The following is a 21,110-nucleotide window of genomic DNA, read 5'->3' on the forward strand; positions in this document are numbered from 1 at the left end:
CAATATACGGGATGTCCCGGCAAATACAGGACAGTTGGCAACCCTATGTTCAAGTTCAACAGTGCGTGACGGGGAATGGGGAAAGGTGCAGCTGACTCATATCGTTTCCTCACGGTCCGGTAGCACATGCTTTGTGGCCCGGTGGTTGGGGACCGCTGGTATACAATACAAAAATTTACTCTATTTTTCAAGCAAATTGAAAGGCAGTGTGGTAACAGAGTCAGGTGAGTTTACTGGGAGCTTGTGAATCGGGTCCCTGGGACGTTTGAAAAAGCATGGGATCTGGTGAGTTTAGAGAGAGTGTGGAAAATGGGGTTTCAGAGTGAGAGAGGGAGCCTGGGATGAGCACCCAGTGAGCCAGGTGCCAGACCATTGTGGTTTCTGAACAATTCCACTAATACCAAAGAGCATTAATCTTTTTGCAGGAAAATCCAGCAGCACAAGGGATTAAGTACAGTTTCTGTGATATGTGTTCTACTCCACCCTGTAACTTCATGCATCTTTTCTTCTCCTTCAGGGCTTCTTTATTACAGTCTCAACAGAATCCATTCTGAAAGTGGCAGCACATGTTTCTGAAAGCAACAAGACCTTGGGCCTAAATCTATCAGCTCCATTTATCTCACAGTTTTTTAAGGAGGACCTGATGAAAATAATTCCCTATGTTGACATCCTGTTTGGAAATGAGACGGTTTGTTGCCTTTTCATAATGTACTATGTTGCATGCAATGTTGTTGACAAAATAAAAAGGTCACACTCTGTGCATGGTATTGGTTTACAGTTTCTAGTCATGGTGCATCTTAAATTTATTACGCTGTCCCAAGCCACTTTAGAATTATAACAAACAAACTTTGAAAGCTAACTGGCGAATGAGTTTGGAGCATATCAGTGATGGATTTAAGCCCAAAATAAGGAAGGGAGACATTTAAGGAGGGAATTCCAGAGATTAAAATCTTGGCATCTGAAGATATAGCTGCTGATAAAGGAACAATTAAAACTCAAAATATGTAAAACCCCAGAATTAGAGGTGTTTATGTTGTTATGTTTTGTAATTACAAAAATCAATCAAAAAAAAACACGGGGAGCCTGGGGGTAAATGTGTACCATCTTCATTTTACTTTAGCAAGGCACTCACGAGTGTCATGGTGGTGTAATGATGTATGCAATTCATGTACTTCTTACATATAACCTGTAATGAATTATGTAAACAAAGAATATTTAATCAAGCAATATATTTACAATATTACTGAGAACTTAAAATTCATAACACTCCTCCCTGCTTATCTATAAACTCTAACCCAATACAAAATAACTTCTTTCCTGATTGGGAGAGGGGTGTCACTCTACTTGGCAGGTGAGACTTGTGGCTGTGAAACATCTCAAGTTCTGGGTCCCCCTCTGGTGGTTGGAGAAGTTGACTCTGAGACTGTAGAGAGTGGTGTTCTGACAACAGTAGCCAACTTTCTTCTCTAACAATTGACTCTGCTTTCCTCAACTGATCAATGTGTCATCTCCAGATGACATCAGACGCAAACTTCACTAAGTAGGAGAGTGGTCCAGTTCTGTCCTTCATCTTTCCAAGTACCCATTTTTGATCATCACTGTAGTCCGTCACCATGACTGCTTGTCCAGGAATGAAACATCAAACCTCTTTGTTTGAGGCACCTCAATTTGTCTCATTTTGTCAATTTGTCAAATTGTCTTCTGAGATTGGGTTTGAGGAGATCCAAGCATGAGCGCAAGGAAAGTCCCAGGAACAGTATAGCTGATGAGTTGTTGGTTGTGGAGTGTACTACATTGCGATATGCAAAGAGGAAATTGGCGAGCTACTGATTCAGTGTTAGTGTAGTGTGTTCTCCTGACATTGCTTGCACTGCATTCTTTAGACTAGACAAACCTTTCTGTCAAGCCATTTGTATCTGGGTGGTATGGTGCAGTGGTAATATGTCTTATTCCATTCATTATTGGGAATGACTAAAACTGTTCAGCAACAAACTGTGGTCCATTGTCACAGTCCTTGAGAAGAGGCTTCTCAACACATCAACAGTGTCGAGGCTGTAGTGGGGGCTATTAGAAACACTTATGGCCACTTTGTAGCTGCATTCGCTACTACTAAGAAATCTCTGCAAACTCCACATGAATCCTCCGCCAGGGCAATGGGTGCTATTTGTAGGGGTGGAGAAGCACTGCTCTTGGCATCTCATGGAAGTGTTGGCATCCTCAACATTGCACAGCAAGCTGCTCGATCTGCTGATCTTTGACAAACCTTTGAGCAAATGCTTTCATTTTGACCATGCCTAGATGACTGACATGTAGCTGCCTCTCAGCAACTCTCAATCCCACATAAGGCAACCTTCGTCAAGGGCAAGTTCATCCCAGTACTGGTAAAAAAAAATAGGGGAACAGCAGCTTCTGCTGCACGTCCCAGCCATTTTGGGTTGTCATATAGACCTGAGACAGTGTAGGGTTTTTTTAATTTCCTTTTGGATCATCTCTGCCATAATAGGGAAACTTTTGACTTGCATTAGGGAGAATACGTCATGGGGAATGCCTCCTTTTATAAATTTTTCAGGTATTTCCTTTTCCACAGGTAAACAGGACAATCAATTTGCGTGTCCATGAATAGTCATCCTCTGGAATACAATCTTGTAATTGTGTCCTCCAAGAAACAGAGCCCATCTCTGTATTCATGCTGCTGCTGTTAGTGGAACACCCTTCTGTGGATTGAAAATGGACACTAGTGGTTGACGATCAGTAATGAGGGTAAACTCTCTCCCACACAAGTACTGGTTGAAATATTTTACACCCCAGACCAGACTTGCTGTCAATCTGTGCTTAATTTTTCTCTGCAGTGGTAAGGGAACATGCTGCAAAGGCTATGGGATAGAGGATGAGAGGTGACCTGATAGAGGTGTATAAGATGATGAGAGGGATTGATCGTATGGATAGACGGAGGCTTTTTCCCAGGGTGAAATGCCTGACCCAAGGGGGCATAGTTTTAAGGTGCTTGGAGGTAGGTACACAGATGTGAGAGGTTAGTTTTTTACACAGAGTGCTGGGTGCGTGGAATGCACTGCCAGCGACAGTGGTAGAGGCAGATTCAATAGGGTCTTTTAAGAGACTCTTAGATAGCTTTTCAAGGTTCTTTTGAAGACCCTGACTTGGAGTTAAACATTCTGACTTTGGCTCTTTGTGGGAATGGGACCCACTCTCAGGCCCTCACGACTGGCTGCTTTTTGAAGACGAGCACGCCTTCAGGGTGCCAGATTTTTATGGCTCTGGAAATGGGCTGATTCAAGTCCTGACAAAGAGTCCTGGCCCGAAACATCAACTGTATCTGTTCCTATAGATGCTGCCTGGCCTGCTGCATTCCACCAGCATTTTTTGTGTGTGGTACTTGTAGAATGCCTTGGAGTTTTCCTTAATCCTGCACACCAAGGCCTTTTAATGGCCCCTTCTGGCTCTCCTAATTTCACTCTTATGCTCCTTCCTAGCAACCTTGTAATTTTCTAGAGCTCTAGCAGTACCTAGTTTCTTGAACCTTTCTTAAGCTTTTCTTTTCTTCTTAACTAGATTTTCTACATCCTTTGTACACCATGGTTCTTTTACCCTACCATCCTTTCCCTGCCTCAATGGAACATACCTATGTAGAACTCTATGCAAATGTTCCCTGAACATTTGCCACATTTCTGCCGTGCGTTTCCCTGAAAACATCTGCTCCCAAGTTCCTGCCTAACAGCATCACATTTCCCCCTACCCCAATTAAATGTTTTCTCAAATTGTCAGCTCCTATGTGCTATGGTGAAGGAGATAGAGTTGTGGTCACTATCTCCAAAATGCTCTCCCACCGAGAGATCTGACACCTGACCAGGTTTATTTCCCAAGACCAGATTAAGTACAGCCTCTCCTCTAGTTGGCTTATCCACGTATTGTGTCAAGAAACCTTCCTGAACACACCTAACAAACTCCATCCCATCTGAACCCCTTACGCTAAGGAGTTGCAAGTCAATATTAGGAAAGTTAAAATCTCCTATCGTAACAACTGTATTATTGCTCTGTTCCAGAATCTGCCTCCCTATCTGCTCTTCAATATCCCTGTTAATGTTGGGAAGTTTGTAAGAAAAAATAACCAGAAGAGTTATTCACACAAAATGCTGGTGGGATGCAGCAGGCCAGGCAGCATTTATAGGAAGAAGTACAGTCGACGTTTCGGGCCGAGACCCTTCATCAGGACTAACTGAAAGAAGAGGTAGTAAGAGATTTGAAAGTGGGAGGGGGAGGGGGAGATCCATGTTGACACTCAAAGCTGCTGTACAGGTTGACAGTGTTGTTAAGAAGGTGTATGGTGTGTTGGCATTCATCAACCGTGGAATTGAGTTCAGCAGCTGTGAGGTAATATTACAGCTATATAAGGACTTGGTCAGACCCCACTTGGAGTACTGTGTTCAGTTCTGTCACCTCACTGCAGGTAGGATGTGGATACTATACAGAGAGTGCAGAGGAGATTTACGAGGATATTGCCTGGATTGGAGAGCGTACCTTATGAGAATAGGTTGAGTGAACTTGGCCTTTTCTCCTTGGAGTGACTCGGTATGAGAGGTGACCTGATAGAGGTGTATAAGATGATGAGAGGCATTGATCGTGTGGATAGCCAGAAGCTTTTTCCCAGGGCTGAAATGGCTAACATGAGGGGGCATAGTTTTAAGGTGCTTGGAAATAGGTACCGGGGGGATGTCAGGGGTAAGTTTTTCACACCGAAGGTGGTGGGTGCTTTTAAGAGCCTCTTAGCTAGGTACTTAGAGCTTAGAAAAATAGAGGCCTATGCACTAGGGAAATTTTGGACAGTTTCTAGAGTGGGTAATGTGGTCGGCACCACATTGTGAACTGAAAGGCCTGTAATGTGCTGTAGATTCCCATGTTCTATGTAGATTGGGTTAATGCAAGCAGGGATTTTATTTACTGAGGTTGGGTGGGACTACAACCAGAGGTCATCCGTTAAGGGTGAAAGGTGGAAAGTTGATGTGGAGCATGACTTGACTGAGAAAGTAGATGGTCTGATTAGACCATAAGACATAGGAGCTCAGTCAGGCCATTCTGCCCATTGAGTCTGATCTGCTATTCAATCATTTGAATCTATGGAATTTGTTGCCACGGGCGGCAGTGGAGGCCAAGTCATTGGGTATATTTAAGGCAGAGATTGATAGGTATCTGAGTAGCCAGGGCATCAAAGGTTATGGTGAGAAGGCGGGGGAGTGGAACTAAATGGGAGAATGGATCAGCTCATGATAAAATGGCGGAGCAGACTCGATGGGCCGAATGGCCGACTTCTGTTCCTTTGTCTTATGGTCATAGCTGATTTATTTTCCCTCTCAACCGTGTGCTCTAGCTTTCTCCCTGTAAACTTTGATGCCCTTACAAATCAGGAATCTAATAACTTCAAGTGTGAAGCTGGTTATTTGTTCATCTTTAATAACTCATGCATAAGGATATCTTTGTTCCTTTGGCATCACCATTTCCTAATCAATAGCACTTTTAAAAAAACAGTATTTATTTTTATTAGCCAGTGGATAAAATTTATATTTATTAAGCATTATGAATAGACTGGAAAGGTTATTCTTTGCCAAATTATTAAAATGTAGGTTCTGGATAACCATGGGCCCAGAAATGATTTTACGGTACTATACTAGTACAGACTGCCAAACTAAGAAAGGCATTGGTATTCCTACACTTTATTTTCTATCTGTTAATCATGCTTCATTCTGTTAGAAGATCAGCAGACATCATGAGTCAGATGGCCTTTTCAAGTGCTGTACTGAAGTATATTATCCTTAATCCTATTCCTTTTCTACCAACCTCCTGTGTGTGACTTTATTCTTCTTGTTCGGCTGTCCATCGATTTCGATGTTGACTGTGCTGTGGGTTTAGTGTCTGCAGGCACGTTTATGGGCCACAAGACCAGCATTGGATCGGCACTGTCTCCCACATCAGTTGCATTTGTGATTTGACTGGTCTAGCACCGAATGTCTGCGTTCATGACCTGCTTCATATTTCTTCTGCCTTTTCTCCTCAATAGTTGGGATTGGCTTCTTGACAATGCGATGCCAACTTCCAGAGCATCTTTCTCCCAGGTGTTGGCATTCATGTCGGTGTTCTTCATGTGGAGCTTGAGCACATCTTTGTAGGGCAACTTCTAACCACGATGCTTCCTCTTTCCTTCATGTAGCTCGCCGTAGAAAACAGCTTTGGGTAAACGATCATCGCTCATTCTTGTGACATGACCAGTCCAACGCAGCTGAGAAGTTGTAATGAGCGATTCTACGCTGACTGTCCCAGCATGTTTGAGCACCTTTATTAAAAACCTTCTGATCATCCAAACACATCCCAACCAGTGGGTTCCTCCATCTATATTGGATACAGCCGTACGGAGTGCCAGTAGATGAGTCAAACACAATTTCCTTTTCCAGCTACCAATATCAGGCCAATAAATTGTATAAAATAAAAATTGCTAGATACATTCTGCAGATCAGGCGATGTCTCTGTAAAGAGGAACACAGATAATATTTCTGCTCCAAGACCATTCTTCAGAACTAGGAAACATAGGTAGAACAAGGTGAAAACAACAGGAATTCTGCAGATGCTGGAAAGTGAATATTGCTGATCAGGTGGGTTAACATGGCAGAAGCAAATTCTGCTTCTTTATCTGTGACATTTGTTGCTAATAGCAGGACTGTGGGGCATGCTGAGTAGGCTTGGTCTCAAAAATGGAAAGAGAAAACATGTTGGTAATCCCTGTATTCTCTCTCCCCCCTCCCCCCCACCCTTTCATAAATTGCAGTGTTACATTTGCTTCCCTGCAACTACAGAAGCCTTTCCAGAATTTGGGATTTTGGAAGATGATGGTCTACTCTCTCATAATCCATCCCTGTGATGGACATTCTCAGCTCCCTGATACTTGATAAATCTTCAACCCCATTAATTTCAATCTTTTATCTGAAACTACTTTTTTTACTTCCTCGTTTGTACTGGATTTTTTGTTCTGCAGTTTTTCTGGAAGATGTTTTTTGTTTAATTCCCCTGCCATTATCTTATTCCCTATTATAGATCCTGTTATCCTCCCTGTGGACCCACAGTCTTTTTCTGTATGAGCAAAACTTCATGCAGTCAGTCTTGCTGGTTTATTCTCATCATATTTTTCCTTTTTAATCACCCTTTGAATTTTAGAATATTCCCAACTTTTACTGCTTTTTTTGGCAACTTTATAAGCACTTTCCTTGGATTTCTCAGGGCCTTTTTTCATGTAATCCATGGTTGGAGCACTGTATTTGTTCTATCCTTAAAAAGCAAATAATGATACAAATAAATCTATACATTGAAAAAAGATTCAAAGTGCATTTATTATCGAAGTATATGTGCAACGTACAACCCTGAGATTCGTCTTCCTACAGACAGCCACAAAACAAAGAAAACCATGGAACCCGTTCAAAGGAAAACATCAAACCCTCCCCACCCCCGGTGTAAAATAAAAACAAAATGCGCAAATATGAACAAAAAATGAGCGAGAAACACAGAATATAGAACACAAAATCAAAAGAGTCCAGGCATGTTCAGTTCAGCTCAATGTTCATTATCTGCAGGCCACCCAAATTTAAAATCTCCCAAAATAACATCCAAAAAAACAAGAAACACATCATAACATGAACTACAGAGTCCAATTCACAAATCACGTCAAATAATCCTTGCCCAAGACCCAGATCTCAGGCACCAACATCCAAAGCAGCAAGAGAGACCATTCGAATGCAGATACCTTCCTCTGGTAGCAGCAAGTAAGAGGCTGGTAGACAACTCTGAAGACACGCTTACCTTCCACTCATTCCTTGTTAATTTCAATCTTCTTTGATGCTTTAATTGGTGAGACCAGCAAGAAATAGAGTCGACCATGGCCTCGCACCCCATCTCCAGACTTCTTGACCTCGAGGCCGCACGCTTCGCCTGAAACCTCACAGAACACCCTCAGTGACAGCAAAGAGCCAGATCGTTCAATCAGCCTGAAAACACATCACTAAAGTGCAGATCACAGGCTCCAACAGTAGCTGAACCCCATTTGAAAGCGAAAGAAGATGTGAAAGAAGTAGTTTTGTGAACCATCTGAAGGATGTTGCCCTTGGTCGCGTTGTTCGCTGACGCCATCTTCTTCCGGAAAAAAATAAATGGACAAAAATTCCTAAACAAGATAGCACATTCAGCATTTATTGAAATCCTAATTAGTAAATAGAGTTTTCTCTAGTCTAAGTCTGCATTTTGAAAGGCATTTATCATGATAGCAGTTTTGAGAAACGGGTATTATAATTGTAGCCCCCGGTAAGCCTCAGGCTCGATCAGCTCGCTTTCGTCTGGGAAAGCAGCCCTCGGCCCCGCCAAACTAGGTAATCAAGTTTGTGTGGATGCTGTGTGATGTACCCCACCCCACCAAATAACAGACAATACACCATATGCGATTAAATGATTACAATTTATAGATATTACTGGAACTATGTAATTAATAGAGATAAAATATAAAAGGAAAGTAAAAGGCGCTAAACTTATCAAAGTTCGACCTCTTTGTGCACAACGGTTGGAGCTCAAGTAACGGGTTCCTCTTTCCACCATTCGATCCCCTCCAACCTCTTCGACCTGCCGCCTGGGACCAACCACGGTGGTCGACCAGACGCTCCACTGGAGTCTGTCTTCGTCTCCTCTCCTCGCCGAAGACCCTGGGCCTCAGACTCCTGCTCGGGGTCCATCCTGTCTGCCAGCTTACAGCATTGTGCCCACTCTCTCTGTCCCCATCGCGCCTTCTGCGCCAAAACCCACGCAACACAATAGCTTACACAAACAAGAATAACATCTATCCCAATTGGTTTGTTCTTTCCCTTATCAATAATATAACCCAAATAAGCAGAGAGAGAGAGAGAACTCCTTACATCGCAGTTATTTCAGAAAAGCCATTTTAATTATAACATAACAAAGAAGCCATTTTGATTAACCTGTGCAGTAATATAAAAGAAGAAACCCCTTACATAATGATGCTTGTTGTTCAAATATCACATTAACCTGTACTTCCCATCATGGACTGATCAAGCAATTGATAAACTAAGTACTTCTGAATATTGAATAGGAGGTTATGATAGAAACATAAAAGATTTGGAATTTTCAAAACATGCGGTTTATTTAGTTTTACCATTGGCAGAGCTTACCAGCCAAAGGCAGTCTGCTCTCAGATTTATAGGGACAGGAGCAGGCCATTTCGAAATTCAGTACCACTACAGGTATAATGTTCCCTTAGATTTCACATCATCACTACGCCATATAAATGTACAAATCTTAAGTGTTATAGATATATAATTCTTGAAATATTAGAGACTTATAGAAAATCAGTGGAGGAAAAGTTGTTCACGCCTTGATCTTGATCAGTGGTCAATCTGTATCCTAAGTTCAGTTACTCATTTCAATTCTTTTCTCTTTACTTCAGGGCAAAAATAACACTGACACCCCACCAATCCCGCTCCTTCTGCAGCATCATTTGATAATCTTCTGAACACTGATGATCTCGTGTTGTTGCTGCACCTCTGCACCTGCTCTAGAGATCTCATGGGGTCTCTGCCCCTGTTGCAGAGACATCTCTATACCAGATCTGGTGGAATCTCTGCTCCTGCTGCAGAGATGTCTCTGTACCAGATCTGACAGGGTCTTTGCGCCTGCTGTGGAGATATCTCTGTACCAGATCTGACAGGGTCTTTGCACCTGCTGTGGGGAAGTGTCTGTACCAGATCTAATGGGGTCTCGGCACTTGCTGCTCTATTTGGAAATCTTCTGAACTCTGACGATCTGCTGCAGACTTCATCTTCACAGGGATATCTGCTGTGTCATCAGTTGTGATAATGTTTGTTTACCATTACTTCTGACACAGCGGTGCCAAGATAACAACCTCTCCCTCAATGTCCAAAAAACGAAAGACCCAACTGTGGATTACAGAAGGAACAGAGACGGGTTCGCCCTGATCAACATCAGTGGGTCTGCACTTGAGAGGGTGAGTAGTTTCAGCTCCTCGGTATACACATCACTGATGATCTCGCCTGGACTGTACACACCAGCTGTGTGGCAAACAAAAGCAAAAGAGCGTCTCTTCCACCTCAGGGGACTGAAAAAGTTCAGCATGAGCCTCCAAACCCTCGAGACCTTCTACAGGGGTACCATTGAGAGCATACTGACTGGCTGTATCACCGCCTGGTACGGGAATTGCACCAACCTTGATCGCTGGGCACTGCAGAGAGTTGTATGGATGCTCCAGTGCATCTGTGAACATGAACTTCCCTCCACTGAGCAGCAGGTGTATAAAGAAGGTCTGGAAGATCATTGGGGACATCTGTCACCACACCACAAACTGTTTCAGCTTCTTCCTTGTGGCAAACAGTACCACAGCATAAAAGCCAGGACCAACAGGTTATGGGACAGTTTCTTTCTACAAGTCATTAAACTTTTAAATTCAAATGTCTGTACATTGTGACAGAGTCATAACGCAAAGATTCTTACTCCCTCACGTTGTGGGATGGATATAAGATTAAATAAATTCAAATTCAAATTCTAAATCAGACAGTGTAGGCCTGAACGGGCACGTGAGCTGGACTTGAGTGGTGGAGGCACAGATTTGCCAATAATCATAATTCTCAGATCAAGCGTACTGTTCACCATTCAGGAGAAGAAATGTTGAGGATCTCAAAAGTTCATTATCGCAGTGATATCTCATCTAGGCACAGTCTCTGCCACTCAACAGGACTGGACAAGCTCACCACTGCCATGTTTTTTAACTAGAGTCCCTGGCAAAGAGGTTCACAATATTACACCAAATCCCCATCCTTGTGATGGGAGCTGCCTGTGGTCTGCCTTGTCCCTAGGTGCCTGGAGTCTTCCTGATTTCCACAGAAAATGTCAACAAATTCTTACCCCACACATATGCTGCTTGACCAGCTGAGTTCCTCCAGTTGATTGTGTGTTGCTCTAGATTCCTGATTATGCATTGTCTTGTATGTCCAAATGCTGGAAACACTCAGCAATGTAGGCAGCAGCTGCAGAAGGAGAAACTGAAGACTCTTCAACAGGAACGTTGATTTCTTTTTTCCCTCTTTCCACAAATGTTTACTTTCCACCATTTTCTAACAGCTGCTTCATTTTCTGTCGCCAATGCATGGCGATCTCTAACGATACAAATTAACTCGAGCTTACTCAGCCTTTCCATAATTATAGACTCCATTGTGCACAACAGGTGTCAGGTCAGCAGGTTTCCCTCTCACACATTTCCTAAATAATGGTGATATGTTTTCAGTTTTACAAATGAAAAGGAACAGCTCCTGAATTGAAAAGTGCATTAGAACATAATGGCAGCACATCCGCAACTTCCCCATTCACTTTCATTAAATCCCTGTAGTGAAACCATCAGACACCTAAGAGATTAGTCAGTGGTTCGTGCTGTATTTTTCTTGCTTGCATTAATTTTAGTAATTGTATATCCTTGATTCATTATTGCTGCTCCTGAGATGATGACCCCTCCATCTGAAGACTTAATGAAGTATTTGTTTACCAAATTTTTGATTGTTTGAAGACCTTGGAAGCCCATTTACACATGGAATTGAAACAAATTTTTGTGTCAATATTATATCCCCAGAAAATTTCCTTGGTTAAGGGTTAATAAAGCTTTCAGTCACTGATAGCACTAGAACCATCATCTTCAACAGCAATAAGCAGATTTTATATAGCAGTGTTTTCCTTGGTACATTGTGTTTAAGAATTGAGTTGATGGTTATAATATCATCAGGGTTGTGAAGATATGCAATTGGCTTTCCACAGAAATTTGCTTTTGATTTTCAAATACCATGAACTGAGCCAGAAATCTTTGAACAGTTTTAAAACAATGCTAGTTTTGCTACCAAAATGAATGATGCAGGTTACTTTTTATTGAATACTTATTCTCATTACTTACCTTTTCCATTTAGTTTTTTCCTAGTTTCATGAAAATAGCACCCAAACTCATGAGCAAAGAAGGTCAGTGCTAGAAGTGAGCTTTTGCCTTGATTCCTGTTTATACTTCTGACAATGACATTGCAAGTGTATACTTTTTGTATAATTGCCAGATGCAAACTAAATCTTACTTTAATCTTTTCACAAAGTGTGCTTGAACCCCCATCTCAGAGCAGCCACTCTTACAATGTTGTCTTATTTGCATTTCTCATCTGTTGTCCCCATTTCTTGAGTCAGGTTGCCAGTGTGCTAGTTCACTGTTCAAGCCCTCATGCACATAACTTATTCAGTAAATTTAATTATATCAGTCTTCAATCAGACAGTGGTTGGAGCTATATTTTAGTCTGCATTAAATTGCTTTATTGGTATTTACATAAGAACGTAAGAAATAGGAGCAGGAGTAGGCCATCTGGCCCGTCAAGCCTGCTCCACCATTCAATAATGTCATGGCTGACCTACTTGCCTTTTCCCCATAACTCTTAATTCCCCTGCTATGCAAGAATCTGTCCAACCTTGTCTTAAATATATTTACTGAGGTAGCCTCCACTGCTTCATTGGGCAGAGAATTTCACAGATTCACTACCCTCTGGGAAAAGCAATTTGCCCTCATTACCATCCTTTATCTATTCCCCCGAATCTCGAGTCTATGTGCCCTAGTTCTAGTCTCACCTATCAGTGGAAACAACTTTTCTGCCTCTATTTATCTATCCCTTTCATAATTTTATATATTTCTATAAGATCTCCTCTCATTCTAATGAATTCAAGCGAGTACAGTCCCAGGCGATTCAATCTCTCCTCATAGTCTAACCCACTCATCTCTGGAATCAACCTGGTGAACCTCCTTTGCACCGCCTCCAAAGTCAATATATACTTCCTCAAGTAAGGAGACCAGAACCGCACACAGTACTCCTGGTGCAGCATCACCAGCACCCTGTACAGTTGCAGCATAACCTCCCTGCTCTTAATTTCAATCCCACTAACAATGAAGGCCAACATTCCATTTGCCTTCTTGATAGCCTGCTGCACCTGCAAAGCAATCTTTTGTGATTCATGCACATTTACGTTCGTAAATAATAGCATGCTGCATTGAGGGAAAATAGGGTGAGGGATCAGTGGTTACTATGTGAAGTAAAAGGTGGTCTTTAAAGATGATATTGAAATCACATCTGTATAAGAAAGGATCTACTGCTTTCCTGGACGAATAAACTCTTCTCTACTTTGATTAATCATGCGAAGACTGTTTTGGACCCAGAGAGTCTCCCTCAGGGAATAAGATGATTACGTATGACATTTCTACAGAATGGCTACAAGGTGAAGGAAATCAATTGGGCCGTCGCCACCAACTGTTTTCCTTATATTTCCATGGTTTCTGGAAGGATCGTCAGAATCCTGTCGAAATACCAGATGCGTACCATCCACAAACCCATAAGCAAGCTGAAATCACAGCTTATACGGGTCAAAGGCGACTGGGGCTCGGGTTGGCTGGCGTTTACAGGATTCCCTGTGGATGTTTTAATTATTGAAGTCTGTCACAAGCCTTGTGGCTCATCAGGCCAGTGCTTATCCCAGTTTCCGTGGCTTGAAGCAACTGAGAGTATGAGACTCCCCCCGCCGCCCCCCCCCCCCCCGGATAGGACGCCAGTCTATTGCGAGGTTAACTCCCAGCATTTTTGCTGGTACCCATTCTCAGCTGGGTAGACTGGGGCATTGTGTGGTTAAGTGTTTTGCTCAAGGACACACACGCTGCCTCGGCCAAGGCTCAAACCCATGACCTTCAGATTGCTAGTCCAACGCCCTAACCACTTGACCACGCGCCACACCCTGTGAATGTAGAACAGCTTATATTGGCCAGACCGGATGTATGGTGGAAACCTGTATTAAGGGGCATAGGAGATGCATAGAGAAGTCAGTGGTAGCAAAACACTGCATTTGGAATGGCCATAAGATTGATGACACAAAATTACTATGGTGTACCAATGGCTTTTTGGGACTGCCTGCTGAAGGAAACACTGGAAGGAAACTAGGGGAAAAGAATTCTGACAAAGACACTCTAAGTAAGAACTGGAATTCGATTGTAAACAAGGTGGGAGAGCGGAAACCTGACTGGATGAGGACTAACCAATCATGGGGTTATAAATATCACCAGGCTAGACATGCCCAGGCATCATCCTTGAAGAAGATAGCAGAGTTTGTCATTAAAACGTTGATTATAATCGATAACACGAGGAAATCTGCAGATGCTGGAAATTCAAGGGGGGACTTCCGGTAGCGCTCATGGAGTGAAGTCGCGTTCTTGACTCGCTCCATTACCTCTGAGTTTTTTTCTCTATGGTCAGCTATACTTTAATTAACCATTAAGGCATCAACTCTTACAATACTTTGAATTAAACTGAATTCTCCGACAACTGGATGGAACTTAGATCTGCTATGTCTAAGAACGGGAAAAACGGCAAGGATGGTAAACCTCCGGTTAAACCGAAAGGTATGGATTTCCCCCCGACTGAATCACCGGTGACTTTGAAAGCTATATCGGAGTTAATTCAGAGGGAAATTTCAACCTCTGTTAGGGAGATGATTCGTACAGAAATTGCAGACTCTGTTAAAGACCTGATTCATACGGAAATCTCAATTAATCTCCAGAAAATTGCCGATTTAATTGATAAGATGCAAACATCTATTGCGGAACATCAGTCGGCTATATCTGATCTTCAAAAATTCGCGCAACAAAGTGAGCTTAAGATGGGGAAAATCGAAGAAACAATTAATGTAATGAAGAAGAAACTTGACTTTCTGACTTTTAAAAACTCTGACTTGGAATCTAGAATGCGACGGCAGAATTTACGAATGATTGGGGTGCGTGAAGCTGTTGAATCTAACAACCCCATGAAGTTTTTTTCTCAACTTTTAAAAGATGCATTCCCTACTGTATTTCCTGACCAACCACCGCTACTGGATCGTGTTCACAGAATCCCATCATACTCGTCTAGGTCAGATAGACCTAGGCATGTTATTTTACGTTTTCATTACTTTCAAGACAAGGATAGACTGTTTCGATTCGCTCGATCTAAAGGTTTCATTGATTTTTCGGATCTTAAGTTCCGATTCGTGGAAGATTTCAGTAAACCAATCTGGGACCAACGGGTTCGCTACAGATCTGTGATGTCGGAATTCTATAAGATGGATTTAAGACCAGCGCTGCTGTACCCTGCACGTCTAAGGATTCGCATGTCAGATGGAGCCCTTCGTTTTTTTGATTCTCCATCGGATGCCCAGAGTTATCTGGATCAATTTTCACCTTCAACATCTTAATTGCTATTTTTTCTTAATTATCTCCATTAATCGGAGGCTGTGAATTGGTTGGTTTTAACTTTTTCGTGCCCTATTTGGGCAGAAAAGTTTATTTTTGATTTTTTAATATGGTTGCTTAACTTTCTTTTCAACTGCGTCATTTCTTTCTTTTCCCAGGGGATTCTGGGTGGTTACTTCCTTTTTGTCATCTTACGTATTTCCTGTGTGGCCTTAAATTTTGTAGTTTTTTTAAATTTTATTTTGTTTTGCTTTTTATAACTAGTTTATGTCAATAATCTTATTTTTTTCTTGTTGTTGTTGTGTTTATTCATGGGTTTGGGGTTTATTGTGGTTTTTTTTTTAATATATATTTTCTGGCTTTTGTTCTGTTGTGTGTGTATTTTAATTGAGTTACCTTTTTTTTTACTTTTTTACTGTTTTACAATTAGCTGATCTTTTTCATATTTATACCTTTTTTTTAGGGAGCGTATACCGGAAGTCATGGGGGTAGTTTTAGCGCTTGCTTCTTTCGGGCGGGTCTGCTTTAGATTTTGCCTTGGGGTCTTGGGGCCGAGGGTGGCGGGAGGGGCTTCACGTTTTAGTATTTTTCTCTTTGGGCTATATACATTATTGAAGTACTGGTTGCGTCCTTTTTATCGGTATCTTTTGTATGTTCTGTTTCCTCTCCGGGTTCGTGGGTCGAGCCTATCGTCAATCCTCCTCGCTGTGGGTTGACTTTAGGATTTATGGAGTCTATTATTAATTTTGTCTCCTGGAATACTAACGGTCTTAATCATCCTATTAAAAGGAAAGAAGTTTTTAAAGTGTTCCGGAGACTTAAAGCACAAATTTTATTTTTACAAGAGACCCATGTACGGAGGGGGGACAGACTACGTTTTTTTAAATTCTGGAAGGGACAACAATTTCATTCGAACTCCAATGCTAAGATTTGAGGCGTCTCTATTTTTATAGATTTCTCAGTTACTTTTATACAACAGGATATTATTTCTGATCCGAATGGTAGATTTTTATTGGTTAGTGGTTTACTATTTAATAAAAAAGTAGTTTTGGTTAATGTTTATGCTCCTAATATGGATTGTCCGGAATTTTATAAATCATTGTTTAATCAGTTTCCGAATTTGAACGAGTTTTCATTGATCTGGGGCGGAGATCTTAATACCTGTTTGTCTCCAGCTTTGGACCGTTCGGCTCCTTTACGGACCTTACCTAATAAATCTGCAAATTTGATTAACTTTTTCCTTTCTGATTCTGGGTCGACGGACATTTGGCGTTTTCTGCATCCTCAGGAAAAAGATTTTTCCTTCTTTTCACATGTTCATCATTCCTATTCAAGAATTGATTATTTTTTTATTGATTCTCGTCTTATTCCTTCAGTGATTAAATGTGATTATGATTCTATAACCATTTTGGATCATGCTCCACTTAAGCTTTCTATTAAAATTATGGCCAATATACCAAATAATAGACAATGGCGTTTTAATTCGCTGTTGCTTCAAGACTCGGACTTTGTTAACTTTATGAATGAACAGATAGAGCTTTTTTTTACAATTAATCATACAGAGGATATTTCGGTTAACACTCTGGGACACTTTTAAAGCTTATATTCGTGGTCAGATTATTTCGTATTCTGCTGCTTTGAGGAAGAAACAGAAGCAGGAGGAGATGGCAATTGTGGACAAGATTAAAGAAATTGATAAGAAATATGTTATGGCTCCTTCTGAGGAGTTATACAAACAAAGAACTGAACTTCAAATGGAACATAGTTTACTACTCTCGTCCTCGATTGTAAACCAATTAAAGAAAACAAGAAGTGACTTTTATGTTCACAGTGACAAAATTGGCAAGCTGCTGGCTAATCAATTGAAATCTAATTATGTTAAATCTCAAATCAATCAGATTTATAACCAAAATGATCGATTGATACTGGATCATGTGGGGATTAATCAAACCTTTTGTGATTTTTATTCTTCTTTATATCAATCAGAGTCTCCTCGAGATTCTAAATATATGAATGATTTTTTAGATAAGTTAGACTTCCCTCAGATTTCACAGGATATGTCTTCTTTATTAGATACTTCCATTACTATGGATGAGATTAAGAATGTTATTTTTTCTATGAATCTGGGGAAAGCTCCTGGCCCGGATGGGTTTACCGTTGAATTTTATAAATGTTTTGCTTCTTTATTGATCCCTTGGCTCTGTAGTGTTTTTGAGGCTTCTCTGAAACTTGGTAAACTTCCTGAATCTTTTAATAGAGCATCAATTTCTTTAATACTAAAGAAGGATAAAGACCCTGCTCAATGTGCATCTTATAGACCAATATCTTTATTAAATGTTGATTCTAAAGTTTTTTCTAAGTTATTAGCAAATAGACTAGAAAAAGTACTTCCTTCTATTATTTCGGAAGACCAAACGGGTTTTATTAAAGGTCGTTACTCTTTTTATAACATTCGTACATTGTTAAATATCGTTTATACTCCCTCACAAAATGTTCCTGAGTGTGTTATTTCTTTAGATGCCGAGAAAGCTTTTGATAGAGTAGAATGGCCTTATTTATTTAAGGTGCTTGAAAAGTTTAATTTTAGCTTGAAATTTATATCCTGGATTAAACTGTTATATCATTCCCCTGTAGCCTCGGTTTGTACTAACTCTTTAAACTCACCTTTTTTTCCTCTCTTTCGAGGTACTCGACAAGGCTGTCCTCTTAGTCCCCTATTATTTGATATTGCATTAGAACCTCTTGCAATTGCCATTCGAGAATCTTCAAATATTACTGGGATAACTCGGGGATTAAAGTCCCATAAATTATCACTCTATGCTGATGATTTACTTTTATATATTTCTAATCCTGAGAAATCCATTCCTGCTGTTTTAGAGTTATTAGCACAATTTGTTTTTTTTTCAGGTTATAAATTAAATCTTAGTAAGAGTGAACCTTTTCCGATTAATAAACATCTTCCCTTATATTATAAATTTCCATTTAAATTGATTAATAATTATTTCTCATATCTTGGGATTAAAATTGCTTGTAAATACAAAGATTTATTTAAGACTAACTTTTTACCATTAATAGACCATACTACTCAACTTTCATCTAAATGGTTTCCCTTATATTTAACTTTGATTGGTCGTATTAATGCAGTTAAGATGTTTTTTTTGCCAAAATTTTTATATGTGTTTCAGGCATTACCAATTTTTGTTCCAAAATCTTTCTTTGATAAAGTTGACTCTAAAATTTCTTCATTTATTTGGCAGAATAAGAATCCGAGACTGGGTAAAATACATTTACAGAAAGCTAAGAGAGATGGAGGTTTAGCATTACCTAACTTTAGATTCTATTATTGGGCTATTAATATTCGACATATGAAATTTTGGTTACTTGATCAGGACATACTATCTATTCCTAAATGGGTAGCATTGGAACTACAATCTGTTCAGGGTTATACACTTGGCTCTATTTTAGGCTCCTCTCTCCCTTTTGATTCGAAACGCCTTAAGCAGGTCTCTAACCCGATAGTTAAATATGCTTTGCGCATTTGGTTTCAATTCAGAAAATTTTTTGATCTTAATCAATTCGGGTTAGCGATTCCTATTTTAGGTAACATATTTTTCCTCCCTCTTTTACGGATCGCGCTTTTCAAACTTGGAAGACTAAGGGTATTTTACGGTTTTTGGATTTATTTTTAGATGGTTCCCTTATGTCTTTTGAACAATTATCTAATAAATATAACTTATCAAGAATACATTTTTTTAGATATTTACAAGTTAGAAATTTCCTAAGTACTATACTTTCTTCCTTTCCAATGCTTCCTCCTACATATATTTTAGATTCGATAATTAACCTCAATCCATGTCAGAAAGGTGCATCGGCTATGATTTATAATATTATTATGAAACTTAGGAAAGCTCCATTTGATAAGATTAGGGTAGATTGGGAACAGGAATTGGGGCTTACCATTTCTGTGGATGATTGGGGGCAGATTTTACAATTAGTTAATACTTCCTCTATTTGTGCTAAACATTCCCTAATTCAATTTAAAGTGGTTCATAGAGCACATATGTCCAAAGATAAGCTAGTGCGTTTTTACTCGCATATTAATCCTTTTTGTGATAGATGTTTGGGGCAGATAGCCTCTTTAACTCATATGTTTTGGTCTTGCCCTACTTTGGAAACTTTTTGGAGAGATATTTTTAATATTATTTCTAAGGTATTAAATATAGATATCTCTCACCCTATTACTGCTATCTTTGGACTACCTAAAATTTCTAGTAATCTTTCCCCTTCAGCCCGTAGAATGATTGCATTTCTTACTTTAATGGCGAAAAGATGTATTTTACAACATTGGAAAGAGCTTAATGCTCCAACTACCTTTTTTTGGTTTTCTCAGACGATTTTATGTTTGAATTTGGAGAAAATTAGAAGTAACCTTTATGATTCTTCATTTAAATTTGAACAGATTTGGGGACCTTTTATTCGATATTTTCATTTAATGTAATATTTACCCTTCTTGTTTTTTTTCACTGTTTTTAATGGAGGTTGGGATTGAGGACGTGATTTTAAGTTTAACTCTGTTTGGTTTCAAGTTAGCCCATTGCTTTGCTTTGCTTTTAGTTAGTTGCACAGTGGGTTTTTTTGGGGGGGTTTTTTTTCTTTTTTTTCCATTGATATATATAAAATTTAGTATACTATTATGTTATCTTGGTTTCTTATGTTTAAATTACATTGTAGTATTTTTTTTGGTATTGATACCTTTTGGAATTTTATTATACTTTAACATTGTATTAATGTTTATATGGCTTACCTTTTTTGTATACTTATTCAATAAAAAGATTTAAAAAGAAAGAAAAAGGAAATTCAAGCAACACACACAAAAAATGCTGGTGAACGCAGCAGGCCAGGCAGCATCTATAGGAAGAGGTACAGTCAACGTTTCAGGCTGAGACCCTTCGTCAGGACTAACTAAAAGAAGTCAGATGCTGCCTGGCCTGCTGCGTTCACCAGCATTTTTTTGTGCGTGTTGATTATAATTGATACCTGAACCCAACTGGAAACCCAAGAAGAGTCTATTCATCGCATCTGCATAGTTAAAAACTTTAAATTTGACAGAAGAAACAAATGCCTGGTGTATCCATATACAACAAAATGTGTGAATCAATTCAGATTTCATGTTGACATAAAATTGAACTATTCAAAAAAGGAACATGCTAGCTCTGCACTTAATCCTTTTTCATAAGATCCTATCATATCATTGATAATTGCAGAGACTAAGCTCAGGACAAGAAATGAATTTGCATGCTAATAGCAGATTATCTTCACTATCTGTCTGCAATTTTAATGTGTTGGACATATCAAAGAGTCTGTTTCTTTCAGTTACATTGTTAGAAATCGATACTTCTTGGTTCTATTTTTGCATGGTTGAATAATTTAGTTACCTTAATGTCCCTTTTAAAATGATTCATGCAGAAATGGTGAAGCTTTAGTTCCATTTGATAATGACTGTCGTGTTTTGATTTGCACGATGAGGTGCAGTGACCCAAACAGCCATTGTTCACAGGTAAACTCAGCAAGACATTGGTTCGCTTGAGATTTAATGTTATTGCCTCATCTTCAATATTCAAGAGCTCACCATTGAATGAAGACTGTGTATTCCTCAGCAACTGGTTAATAGCCCAATGCTGCATTTACAAGGCACAACTCTGAAGTGATGGAATATTTACCTGGATGAGGGAACTTCCAGCAATATTTCAGAAGC

At 39.9% G+C, this 21,110-nt stretch overlaps 1 protein-coding gene across 4 annotated transcripts in view; it reads left to right on the forward strand.

The window, feature by feature from the left end:
• Positions 1–21,110, forward strand: part of LOC134358265 (adenosine kinase-like) — a 295,164-nt gene that overhangs the window by 229,213 nt on the left and 44,841 nt on the right. For 3 of the 4 annotated variants that reach the window (XM_063070283.1, XM_063070284.1, XM_063070282.1), the window contains exon 7: positions 518–688. The exons of the other annotated variant lie outside the window; for it this stretch is intronic. In XM_063070283.1, the coding sequence (XP_062926353.1) occupies positions 518–688 (171 nt within the window). The remainder of the gene's footprint in view (positions 1–517; positions 689–21,110) is intronic. 4 annotated transcript variants of the gene reach the window in all.

The sequence above is a fragment of the Mobula hypostoma genome, chromosome 18 (assembly GCF_963921235.1).
Source record: "Mobula hypostoma chromosome 18, sMobHyp1.1, whole genome shotgun sequence".
Taxonomy (NCBI): Eukaryota; Metazoa; Chordata; class Chondrichthyes; order Myliobatiformes; family Myliobatidae; genus Mobula; species Mobula hypostoma.